A 13,587-nucleotide genomic window follows, 5' to 3' on the forward strand; every position below is an offset into this window, starting at 1 on the left:
GCTCTCGCTCTCTCTCTCTCTCTCTCTCTCTCTCTCAATAAATAAATAAATAAATAAATAAATTTTTAAAAACCTTACTATTACCATTTTAATTGTTTTGTTTTTGCAGCTCTTTTGTTCTTGTCTTCCTCTCTTACTGTCTTGTTATTTGATAATTTTCTATAATGATTTTATTTAATTTTTTTCTCTTTTGTATATCTGGCATGGATTTTTTTGTGGTTATCAAAATACTTGTATAAATCTTCTTATAGTTTTAACTTTCTTTTTTTAAATTTGATAATTATGTAAGTTCAATTAAATACAAATATCTGCACTTTTACCTCACACACATAGTTTGTGTTCTTGAAGTCAGAGTTGACTTTTTTAATAATGTGAATCCTTCACCAAATTTTCATGGTTATAGGTACTCTTAATACTTTTATTCTTTTATATTTGGTTATGAGTAATTTGTATACCACCACTAGTGTCATATTATTTTGTATTTGAATATATATATATGGAATATGAATACACACATGTATATCTTTACCATCGAGATTTATACTTCCCTATACTTTCATGTTGCTGTTCAGTGTATTTTTTCAATTAAAAATTAAATTAAAGAATTCCCTTAAGCACTTATTATAAGGGTTTAATGGTGACAAATTCCCTTCATTTTTGTTTATCTTGGAAAGGCTCTCTCTCCCTTTCACTTTTAAAGGATAGCTTTGCAAAGTGTAAAGTATATCTGTTTGGCAATTTTTTTCTTTCAGTACTTTGAATATACCATCCCACTTTCTCCTGGCCTACACAGTTTCTTTTGAGATATCTACTTATAGTGTTATGGTGGTTTCCTTGTATGCGATTAATCTTTTTTTCTCTTGCTGATTTTGGGAGATTTGATTAGGATGTGCCTTGATGTAACTTTCTTCAGTAATTCTATCCGTGGACGTTGTTAAGTTTTCTTTGGATTGTAGATTTATAGACTCACAGTTTTAAAAGTGTAGAAAATTGTAAGCAATTATTCCATAAAGTATTTTTCTGTCCTCTGTCTCTTCTCCTCTAGGGACTCCAATTACATGTCTACTAGGCCACTTGAAGTTATCCCACTGTTCACTGATGCTCTGTTCTTTTTTAGCCTGTGTGTGTGTGTGTGTGTGTGTGTGTGTGTTGTTTTGAATAACATCTATTGCTATGTCTTCAAATTCACTAATGTTTTAATCTGCAGTGGTTAATCTTGTTAATCCAATCTAGTGTATTTTTACTTCAGCCATGTCTCTATCACCATTCAATCTTTCCTCTAGTTTTTTGTATATACAGAATATAGTTACAAGAACTTTTCCTTTTCTGGTATTTCTGACATATTTGCCTATTCTGCATAAGTTTTGATTCGTTGATTTTTCTCCTTATTTTGGATTGTATTCTCCAATTTATTTACAGGCCTGGTAATTTTTACTAGATTCCAGAAATTGTCAGTTTTACTTTATTTGAATGCTGGAATATTTTTGTCTTTCTATAAATATTCTTGAACTTTGTTCTGGAATGAAATTAAGTTACTTGGAAATACTTTGAGCCTTTTGGGACTTGCTTTTAAAATTTGTTAGGTGGCAGCAGAGCAATGTCTAGTCTATGATTAATTAATCTTCACTATTGAGGCAAGACTCTTCTTGGCGTTCCACCCAATACCCCATGAACTGTGAGGTTTTTCAGTCTGGCTTATGGGAACAGACACTTTCCCTGATCCTGGAGGAGATCTGAGTGCCATTTTCCCTAATGCTTTCAAGTGGTATTGTTATCCAGTCTTGGAGGTTTTACTCAAATGCATGTGCTAATCAAACCTCTGCTGAATACTTAAAGAGAATCTTCTGAAATTTTTCCAGAACTTTCTCTTTATGCACCAGTCTCCTCTCCGGTACTCTGCTTGTCACCTCTTGCCACCTTAGTCTCTCCAGGCTCTCAGCTCCATCTTCTCAAGTGAGAGAATCCACCAGGCAGTACCTGGCTCCACATCTCCATGACACAGCCTAGAAACTCTCTGAAGGCAGTAATCTAGAAAAGTTTTAAAGCTCACCTCATTATTTTCTGTCTCTCATGGATCACTATTCTTCAGTGAACAGTGTCCAATATCTTGGAAAACATCAGTTCATATAATTTCTTCTAGATTCTTAGTTGTTTCAGATGAGAAGTCAAATACAGTTTCTGTTACTGAAACTCAGCTAGAAACAGAAGCCTCTTCTCAATTTGATTGTTTTCAGTAAAATATGCTGTTTATTTCCTGCTATCACTCATTATCTCTAAAGATGTTTAATATATTCCAGCAGGAGGAAAAAATAGTAGACAAACAAGAAACAAAATGAAGAAATTATTAGAATTTTCACTAGCTATGCGTGATCTTTCTTCCTACCTCTAAGACCATATATTAACTTTCAGGTCAGTTCTAGATGCCTCAGGAGTGACCAAACTACATTAAGAAGGCTACCTTCCCACTCATTCTCATTCTCTACACTTCCCTAGGCAGTTGTTCATTCTGTAAATCTAGAATCAGGATGGTAGGAAGCTGTGGGCCAAGATGGACCTCACCAAGATAATGATAACTACATGAATAGTTTTTGTCCAAAATAGCTTATAATGTTACAAATCTGAGGGCTTTTCTCTTGTAATAGCAATGAGCTGAATCAAACTCCCTGAGTCTTCCTAAGTTTGTCTTCTAAAAACTTACAGGTCTTGGGGCGCCTGGGTGGCTCAGTTGGTTTAGCAGCCAGCTTCAGCTCAGGTCATGATCTCATGGTTTGTGGGTTTGAGCCACCATTGGGCTATGTGCTGACAGCTCAGAGTCTGGAGCCTGCTTCCGTTCTGTGTCTCCCTCTCTCTCTCTCTCTCTCTCTGCCCCTCCCTTGCTTGTGCTCTCTCTCTAAAATAAATAAACATTTAAAAAAAAATTTTAAAACCTTATGAGGTCTTAAATACTGTACCCCTTCATCAGACCTCCCACAGCTATAAAGATAGGTGCCAATCTGTACAGAGAATTGTTAGGTAGGTGTCTATTGGAAGAACTGACACTCTAAGGTAATTTTAGCAAACTTTAGAGTTGTAGAAACCTTAATGTAGATAAGTAGCATGAAGCTATCAAAAAGAACCTAAGAACTAGATAAATCAGGGCTTAAATAATGGAAAGTGTTTGTTTTTTAAAAAGTTACATAGCCATATGTCTCTTCAATCTCTTTACTAATCAGTCCCATGCCAAGACTCCTGAAAGAATGATTGGTACATTTTACACTCTCAGCATATCATGACTTATAAGCAGAGGTCTGAAGTCACTTTTCTACTAAAGAAAAGTGGGAAGGCTTATTGTAAAAAGAAAAAGATAACTAGTAAAGGCTGTGTGATAGCAGTTTAACAGCCCTGCCTCTGTGAATTTCTATGTACTGTGTGAAGTATTTTCCTATAGCTTTTGGCCAAATATCAAAAGGCAGGGAAATGAAGTGATTAGCCCTGACAGGGGTGAAGTTGTTTTTTCCTTCAGACAAGCTAATTTATTCTATTTATGTGCATAAAATAAAAATTTAAGATCAATGAATAAACAGTTCACGTAAATAATGGAAGGTTTTTGAAAAGCAACTGTGCATATTCCATTATGTGTATGATAACAAAAGGATAACGGAACTATTCTAGGTTCTTAACTGTTTAAAAGCAAAACTCAAAATAGTGCTCATCTCCCATGCAAAAAAAAACAAGTCTGAAAAACAAAAAGGCATCTTGTCAAGAAATTAAAGTATCTCACGGAGAATTCAGTGACAGTAGGATGAGGATGACATAGAGGAATTCTAGGCAAAGAAGAGCAAAATGTTATACCAACAATTTAGTAAGAACCATAACGGTGATGCAAAAGAAAAAACAGGCATGTAAATTACTCAAAAGTAAACCTCTGCAAAACAGCCATTCTCATATAATGCAATGGAAGTATGAAATTAGACCGCTATTTTTAAAGCAGTTTGGTAGTGCATATTGAGATTTCATGGATGTTTACATTCTCTGTTCTCACAATTCCTCTTCTAGGAGAGGAAACTCAGAGTGATAGTCTGACATTTTAAGCCATTTTCTCCTCAAAACAGTTGCTAATTTGAAACCAGCAGCTAAGAAGCTGAGAAGTTAATCATATATTGGCAGTCTCATAAGACTAGGTGAATAAATATTGAGATTCAGGGCCTGTCAAGAAGGAGGACCGTTAATAAACAACCCAGGCTTTCAGGTGGAACCTCAAAGGGTCACCCAATAGTAAGAATTTACAAGGCATACAAAATGACAAAAGTTGACCAAAAACTAAGGTTAAAAATGGACATTAAAAACAGGCCTAGGTAGGGGTGCCTGGGTGGCTCAGTGGTTGATCGTCCAACTTCAGCTCAGGTCATGATCTCATGGTCTATGAGTTCAAGCCCCATGTCAGGCTCTGTGCTGACAGCTCAGAGCCTGGAGCCTGCTTCAGATTCTGTGTCTCCCTCTCTCTCTGCCCTGCCCCCGCTCATGCTCTGTCTCTCTCTCTCTGTCAAAAATAAAAATAAACATTAAAAAAAACTTAGAAAAAAACAGGCCTAGGTAGTAAAAATATTATGGTTATCTGACAGGGATTTTAAAATAACAATGACTAAATATTCAAAGAATTTAATGACAAAATAAATACTTTATTAGTTTATTCTCTTATGAAATTATCAAAAAGAAATTCTAGAAGTAAAAATTCCAATAAGAGAAATTACTATTTCAGAAATAGTTGGGTTTAACAATATATTTGATGCAACACAAGAGAGAATTATTGCACTAAAGCATTCTCAGAAGAAAATACCCAGGCTGAATTGCAAAGATTTTAGAAGAACAGACACTAGCACACAATTATAAATAGAGAAAGATTTAAAACAAAATTGAACTACTTGTAACTGAAGTCCCTTAAGGGGAGGAAACACAGATTAAGACAAAACAGTATTGGTCAAAATCCAACATAGAAGTTTCCCAACCTAATGAAAGACATCAAGCCACAGATGCAAGAAGCACTGCCAACTCCCAGAAAGATAAAAGGCAGAAAAATAAAAAGCCAAATCTCTGATTACATTGTAGAAAAACTTCTAAAACAGAAGACATAAGGAAAATCTTAGAGAAAAAAAAAGACACTTAAACAAAAGATTGGTAGTGGTTTATCATTAGAAAAACAGAAGACAGAAAACAGAAGACTTTGGCAACATTTCTAGCACACAATTTAAAAATTTATAAGAAGTGTATGTTAGTTTCCTATTGCTACCATAACAAATTATCACCAATATAGGAACTTAAAATTACATGAATAATACTTTTATTACTGCACAGTTCTTCTTCCAAAAATATGTGTATATATTTAAATGCTATTTTAGAAATACTATTAGCTCAATTATAAAAATGTAAATCAACCTTATAGAAGTGGAAAAAATAATATTAACAGGGAATTCACAGAACAAAACTGTGTGGCCAATAAATAGCTTACTCAACTTCTCTATAATCAGGGAAAACAAATTTTGTACCCATGATATTGAAAATATTAAGAAATTTGAAAATTTCAAGTGTTAGTAGGGATGTGGGGAATAAGAAGAGTGACTACCAACACTTGCAAAGACAGTGAGTAAAGCATGCAATGGCATGAATTATCACAAGTCTTGTGGTAAATTTTAAGACTTCATGGTTACAGTTTAAGCAAAGCTAGGCGGTAGGGGGAAAAAAGAAATTATGTACAGCCTCGTTTCCATGCTATGAAGCTGATGTTTTGTCTGGAAGTATATGGTAAGATACTGAGGGGTTTATCCTTGAACAAAGATTGCTCTGGAAGTAAAATGGAGACTAGTTAGGAGGGTACAATACTGGAGAAACCAGTTAGGACACTATTATAATATCATACAAAAGTGATGAGAGCCTCAACCACCAGGCTATATAGACTTTAAACAATTTGAATGTTTGCATCAAACCTCTTTGAGAATGCATTAGTTGAGTGAGACAGAAGAGCTAATGCTAACATTTATTGGGTACTCTTGGACACGGCAATCTCTCTCTAAACATGTCTGTAAAATGTCCTTGTCTGTAAAATGGGACTAAATAGTACTTGTCTCACTGGTACTTGTTGTAAGAATTACATGAAATATTAGTGTTCCTCAAATTGTTTACCATGACCTTCAGTAAGAAATGGGTAGCCTTATTGTGAGGATTAAATGAATATCTGAAAGTTCACAACGCCTTTCCCAAAATATCTGGGGACTTAATGTGTTTCAAAATTCAGAATTTGGGGGATTTGAGGAAAGTAATATGATGACCAGAACACATATTACATAACACCCCATCAGGGCTTAGAAAAGTATCCAAAATCAAACATTAATCTTTCCACAGCCAAACATAATTAATATTCACACAAACCACAAATGAAGGCTCTTAATAACCTCCCAAGAGTTTCAGGTCAGATTTTGCCACTGAAAGAATTCAGGTCAGATTTTTCCTCAAATGTATATTTTTGTCAAGTTTTTATTTCAATTCCAACTAATGGACATACAGTGCAGTATTAGTTTCAGGTATAGAATGTAGTGATTCATCACTTACATACAATACCCAGTGCTCATCACAGTATCAAATGTATTTTTTTTTAAGTTTTGGGGTTTTTTAGGGTTTTTTGGATTTTGGAATTGTGGATATGAAACTGCAGTTATAGATACAATCTTTACAAAGTACCCAGCACATAATAATTATTGGTTATTATTGCTGGCATTTCACTTTTAAAATGATGGCTATAACCCACAAATGGGATTTCGTGTGACCCACACTCTAAGAAATGCTAACATACAAATGTTTAGCCTGGTCCCTGGCACACACTAGGCTTTCAACACGTTGCAGGGAAAAATTACCATTTTATATTTGTATAATATTTTAAGTTTCAATCATTCTTTTTAAGCATGTAGTTGCTATTCATCCTCACAGTAACTTTATCCGAAATAATCTGAATGGTTTAACTTTCCTCTTCATTTAGATGGTAGTTTCATGTCTCAGTGCTTTTATGATGAACAGAAGGAATGTAAATAATGATAAACACATCTTCCTATGACATTTATACCTTGACACCTAAAGTGCTTTCTAACTTTTCTTTAATTACTTTATGTGAAAGAATTTTGTTGCATAGATAAACAAGCAGAACCAAGAGATCAAGCCATTTGTCTTAAGTTATAAAATACACTATTTCTACATAGACTGTGTCCAATAGACTATACAGCTATTTGAAAGTTGTACTTTCAAAGCATATTATTCAGTCCTTAAAATGAGCTAAAGACACGTTTCTTTAAAGTCGCCTTATGATCTTTGTGTTTTATTTTTTCAGTGCTCTTGGAGACATTAAAATAGCTGAAGTAAATGTGAAGGGTTTATTCGTGAAGCTCATTAACTCTTCCCTTGACAAAGAACTGGAGATTGGAGGCCATATTCTCCAGCAAAATGTGAATGGACAAACAGTCTCTTTGTACCGCTTCCTTCCAAATATCATAATGCAGGCCAATCGCACAGTAACAGTGAGTGCCAGATATAAATGCTGTGATGCTCTGAACTAGAATTGTACAGGAAAAACTCATCTACCCAGCCAGACAGGCTCAGCACCAGTTATTTCTTCATCATTTGATCTCTACGTAAAATGTGGTTTCTCGTTGTTGTTGGTTATTTGTGCCACTTTGTCCATCCCTGGATGTAAATTAACACCTGTAATTCAATTTCCATTGCTTTCCTCAATTTGGTGTACAATACCTTTTGTTTTTATGATTTCACTATTAAAATGAAATACTTAGGTTCCCAAAACTAAGCAAACATAATCCTTAAAAGCAAAGAGATTATTTGCTTAGAGAGCAGGTAATTAGTTGATGCTGGAAGGTTTCCTTTCTTTTTTGTGCTTTAAGTCATGTACAGTAGCTGGGTTTACACAGCTGATATTATACATTATACAGTCATATTTTAAAACCTCATTGTTCAAAATGACACATTTCAGTGACCCCCTGACATATACAAAACTATGTGAAGCTGCAATGGCATTTGTCATTAACAAACCGTTTTTCTTATAGGTATGGGCAGCTGCATCTGAAGCAAAGCATCAGCCACCATCAGATTTTCTTTGGAGAGAACAAAAAATGTTTAAAACAAGCCCAGATTGTACAACAATTCTGTGCAAACCTAATGGTGAAGTCAGTGTCTGATTCTCAACAATAGCTTTTAAAAGAATGCATAACTCTCCTTAGGTTCCCCTTCTCCTCTTAGCTGACTCAACTATTTTCCATCCTTAAGAGCTCGGATAGAACCATCACCAACTGCAATAACATGTCAGGCAAATCAACAGCATCATCTTCCCAGGGCCAAAATGCCAAAGAGCTACTTACAAGTTGGCAAAAATAATTTTCATAGCCCATATTTATAAGAAGTTACTTCAAATTTTAGAATCAGGGATGGATTTTATTTATGATATTTAGGCCAAAGAGTGGAATAAGAAAGGAAAGTACTACATAGAGACCTTTTCTATTCACTTACTCATTTCTCAGTTATTTGTTGAGATTATTGTCCATTCCAATGGCTGGAATAAGTGCTAAGAATATAACATAGAGTAGGATATGATATCTGCTCTTAAGATATTAATATTCTAATGAAAGAATCTAGGGGCGCCTGGGTCGCGCAGTCGGTTAAGCGTCCGACTTCAGCCAGGTCACGATCTCGCGGTCCGTGAGTTCAGCCCCGCGTCAGGCTCTGGGCTGATGGCTCGGAGCCTGGAGCCTGCTTCCGGTTCTGTGTCTCCCTCTCTCTCTGCCCCTCCCCCGTTCATGCTCTGTCTCTCTCTGTCCCAAAAATAAATAAAAAACGTTGAAAAAAAAATTAAAAAAGAAAAAAAGAAAGAATCTATAGTCTAATTTGTAACAACTATACTTTAAATCAACTTCACCATAAATTAAGTGTATTAGTAATAATTTTAGGTAACTTATTCCCAGTATTTGACAATTTTATATTTTCACTCTACCTTTTCCTTAGCATAATAGTAGTGTAAGTATATGCCCAAAAACACACTAATAAAGTTGAAAGCTATCTTTGTTTACAACAAAAAAGTTAATCTTTTTGCAAAAACATTATTTTAATTTTTCTTAAAAAATCTTTTTTTTCTTACCCCCAGTCTAACTTACTATGTCATATAACTACTAATCCAGATAATATGTTAATTGGAATCTATCTCTTTGATTGTCTTTCTTGCTACATTATACCTCATTCTTAGATTGTACTCTCTCTTTTGAGTAGACTTGCTAATTTATTAAGAGCCATTTAATGTCTTTCTGTAATAACAGCAGTTGTTAGATAGGGAGACCACTCATTAGCTGTAATTTTGAAGCATTTACTCACTTACCTTTAGATCTTTCAGCGGGCTAAAACTGAATTTTGTAATACTGCTAATGATTCTCATTGATGGGAAAAATAGGTGATATAATCTAAGTTATTTACTCAGCCTTGTAAAAAATCATTGGCAGATTATGACTAAGGCATTTCTGTTTCAGATTTTTCATCACATTTATCCACCCATTTATTTGTTCTGCAAACACATTTGGGGTTTCTACTTTGTGTGCACACTGTTCCCAGACACTGAGTGTTGAACGAGAGAGACCAGATCTCTGAGCTCCTGGAATGCCTATTTGAGTAAATTGTCCTTCCCTGAAATGAAATTAGTCTTTGTACTTACACTGCTCCTTTTACTCTGATTTGAACTACACAACTACTTACAACTGCTTTTTGCACAGTTCTTTATAGTTAATGAAATTTAGTAGCTTAACTGAACCTCACAACACCCTCATATAACAATTCCCTACCACCATCCTCCCCATTTCACATATGAGGACACAGTCCAAGATAATAAGCAACTAATCTGTCTGAGGTTATGCAGTTTGTAAGTTTTAGAATTGGAAACTAAGGCCAGGATGCCTTATTACATCCTCACTGTGTGTTTTATTAATTCACCCATAGTAAGTGAGTGGCATCAAATTGTTTGACTTTGAAATTTTACTGCAATAAGCCTATGACATTTAAAAAAAATCTATCCAACTCCATCGGTAGTTGACATTAATGAATCATTTTTGTTAGGCTGTCGCCTGGTACACTCCTATTCACTGGAAACAAGTGTGGGAGAAATTAGAGACTGACATTGAATTTGACAGATGCTCAATAGTAAGTCCAACGTCTCGAAGACACATATTTCATTGGCCAACAGCTATATCTACAACTAAAGAAAAACAAGACAAGTCTAATAAGGATACCTCAAAAAATCAGATGGAACAAGTTAGAGTTTTTCTTAAAAGGTAAAAGTTGTTTGGATTTAAAAAAAAAATTTTAATTGAACAAGTAGGAATGACTGGGTGACAAGTAGAGACATGATGAATAGGTAAATCAATAATGACAAAAAAAATCCTATTTCAAATAGAATGATAAAAACCATAATACTGTTTGTGTTTTGTGAAAAACACAGAGAAAGCAGGGTTATAGTCATGGGACAGTTAAGGCTGGTGACTTCCGCTGGGCAATATCAAGACCCCTCTGGCCATTTCACTTCTTGGTGGCAATGCTGTTAGAGGCAAGGCTGTGGAGAGGCGAAGAGATGCAGTTATCACCATGTCTTTAGCAGTGCTTCGGTGGAGGGAATAGTGAATCATCTAGGAATTTCATCTTGGATCAAAAGTTGCCTTCTGGCTTAACGTGAAGAATTTGTTACACATGTGTGGGCAAATACTTCTGATGTGATAAAAGCACTGCCCACATGGTCTTAAAACATGGTCTTGAAACATGCTTTCACTTTAATTGAGGTTCATTGATAATGAACTATGATGATCCCTTTTTGGTTCACTTTGGACTTAATTTTTTTTTTTTTTACAGAGAAAAAGAAAACCCACCAACCCTTTTTCCTAATAGCAGTCCTTGGTGCCACAGTCCCAATGTCCCTGCACATCCCTACTGTCCTCTGATTGAACCTCACAATACCAGCATGGCTGGAAGCAGCTTAGATAGACAGCCTAGGCCTCAGTCATCTGGGTCTGATCCAGCCCAGGTAAGGCAAAGTACTTATTCCACTGGAGAGTTAAGAGATGTGGGTGGGAGGAGGAAGAGAGAGGAGGAAGGAAGAGAGAGAAGGAGGGAAGGAGACCTGGTGAAACGGGTTAAGTGATAAAATTCACTAAGTACTAAAAACTATTTGGGGCATTTGGATGGCTCACTCAGCTGAGCATCTGACTCTAGGTTTTAGATCAGGTCATGATCTCATGGTTTGTGGGTTTGAGACCTACATAGGGCTCCACAGTGACAGCATGGAGCCTGGTTGGGATTCTCTCTCGCTCACTCTCTGCCCATTCCCCACTCACTCTCTCTGTTTCTCTCTCAAAATAAACAAACTTAAACATAAATAAATAAATAAATAAATATTCATTTCTTCAAGTGTAGATGGCTCCTAAAGCAAGTATCATAAATCATTCACTTACATTTGCTTTAGCACAGTGTCTTCTACTGTTCTCAATATCTATTGAATAATGATTTGCTATAATGATTTGCAAACTTTTAATTAGTAGAGGGATGCTTTTTTAAATGAAATATTGGGCAGACTCAATATATAAAAGAATAATGTGGCCAGAAAGAGTACATAGGATACTTGAAGTTTGGTCAAAAGTACATTTTGTTTTTCATTAGGCAAGAAAAACTAGCCTTACAAAGTTATGCTATGCTTAAAGAAAAATTTATCTTTTTTTTATATTAAATATAATTTATTGTCAAATTGGTTTCCATACAACACCCAGTGCTCATCCCAACAGGTGCCCTCCTCAATGCCCATCACCCACTTTACCCTCTCCCCCACCCTCCATCAACCCTCAGTTTGTTCTCAGTATTTAAGAGTCTCTTATGGTTTGCCTCCTTCCCTCTCTGTAACTTTTTCCCCCCTCCCCTCCCCGCTGGTCTTCTATTAAGTTTCTCAGGATCCACATATGAGTGAAAACATGTGGTATCTGTCTTTCTCTACCTGACTTATTTCACATAGCATAATACTCTCCAGTTCCATCCACGTTGCTACAAATGGCCAGATTTCATTCTTTCTCATTGCCAAGTAGTATTCCATTGTATATATAAACCACATCTTCTTTATCCATTCGTCAGTTGATGAACATTTAGGCTCTTTCCATAATTTGGCTATTGTTGAAAGTGCTGCTATAAACATCTTTTCCAAACGCATTCTAATATCAATACCAAATTCTTACTCTTTTTCAACAAGAAGTTTCTTATTTCAGTCCTCTTAAGTTGGGTTATCAACCCAGGATCTGTGAATGGATTTTGGGAAGTCCCTGAACTGCTACATCTGGTACACAAATGTGTGCCTATATGATGGTTTCTGGAGAAAGAGTCCATGAAGTTCATCAGGTGCCCCCAAATGTTTACAAGAATCTAATTAGAATGCAATTCCTGATCCTAAGCTGTGAAAATCAGCTTCATACAGGTGCTATATGCTGCTCAAGCTATAATGATTTGCAAACTTTTAATTAGTAGAGGGATGCTTTTTTAAATGAAATATTGGGCAGACTCAATATATAAAATGTTACAAGGAAACCTGTCCAAATTGAAGAAAAGGTAGCAATTCCCACTGCCCACTATACCCTTCTTCCCTCCCATCTTCCCTGGCTTCTTCTCTCCTTCCCTGTGATCTTTGAGGTACCTTTCTGGAATCATAGAATTCTATACCATAGTATGAAAACCACTGTGTGAGTATACTAATACATAATTGGAAGTAGTACCCCCAAAATAGTAACTTTTAGAAGTGGAATGATAAAAATTATGTAAATTCCTGAATATATTCAATTTCATAAAATTAATACCCTACATCTTTGTGCTTGACTTTCTTCATCCATCAAGTAAGAGATTTGGAAATTTAAAGAGCTCTTTAGCAATAATTTATACATGTAATTTTTATGTATAATACACACAGACACACACTTTTAGTGCATTACAACTTAGATTTGAGATTCATAAGAAGAACACGAATTATGTTTTTCTCCAAATAATGATAGTAGACACTATTTTACCCATTCTAGACGACTTGTTTCTCAAAGAAATTTGGCTTCAAATTTTCTTTCTTTAATCTTTTTATTCAACTATAATTAACATAAATTTTATTGTATTTCAAGTGTACAATATTATTATTTAAATCTCTGTGCATCACTCAGTGCCCATCACGATTACTGTACTCATAATCCCCTTCACATATTTCATCCATCCCCCCACCCACCTCCTCTCTGGCGACCACCAGTTTGTTCTGTATATTTAAGAGTATGTTCATGAACAGACATTACTCCAAAGAAGACATACATACAGATGGCCAACGTGAAAAGATACTCCATATCATCCATCATCAGGGTTATGCAAATCAAATCCACAATGAGATATCACCTCACACTTGCCAGAAGGACTAAACTTAAAAACTCAAGAAACAAGTGTTTTGAAAATGTGGAGAAAAAGGAACAAAACAAATGGACAAGGAGAAAAAACAGGCAAACCAAAACATAGACTCTTAAC

The 13,587-nt window shown here is 35.4% G+C and overlaps 1 protein-coding gene across 18 annotated transcripts in view; it reads left to right on the plus strand.

Moving 5' to 3' along the window:
* Positions 1-13,587, plus strand: part of LMNTD1 (lamin tail domain containing 1) — a 485,471-nt gene that overhangs the window by 432,369 nt on the left and 39,515 nt on the right. For 17 of the 18 annotated variants that reach the window (XM_058743304.1, XM_058743305.1, XM_058743303.1 and 14 more), the window contains 4 exons: positions 7,352-7,538; positions 8,079-8,198; positions 10,126-10,340; positions 10,912-11,083. In XM_058743304.1, the coding sequence (XP_058599287.1) occupies positions 7,352-7,538; positions 8,079-8,198; positions 10,126-10,340; positions 10,912-11,083 (694 nt within the window). The remainder of the gene's footprint in view (positions 1-7,351; positions 7,539-8,078; positions 8,199-10,125; positions 10,341-10,911; positions 11,084-13,587) is intronic. The other variant, XM_058743314.1, reaches the window with a different exon arrangement.

Source organism: Neofelis nebulosa, chromosome 8, assembly GCF_028018385.1.
Source record: "Neofelis nebulosa isolate mNeoNeb1 chromosome 8, mNeoNeb1.pri, whole genome shotgun sequence".
Lineage (NCBI taxonomy): Eukaryota > Metazoa > Chordata > Mammalia > Carnivora > Felidae > Neofelis > Neofelis nebulosa.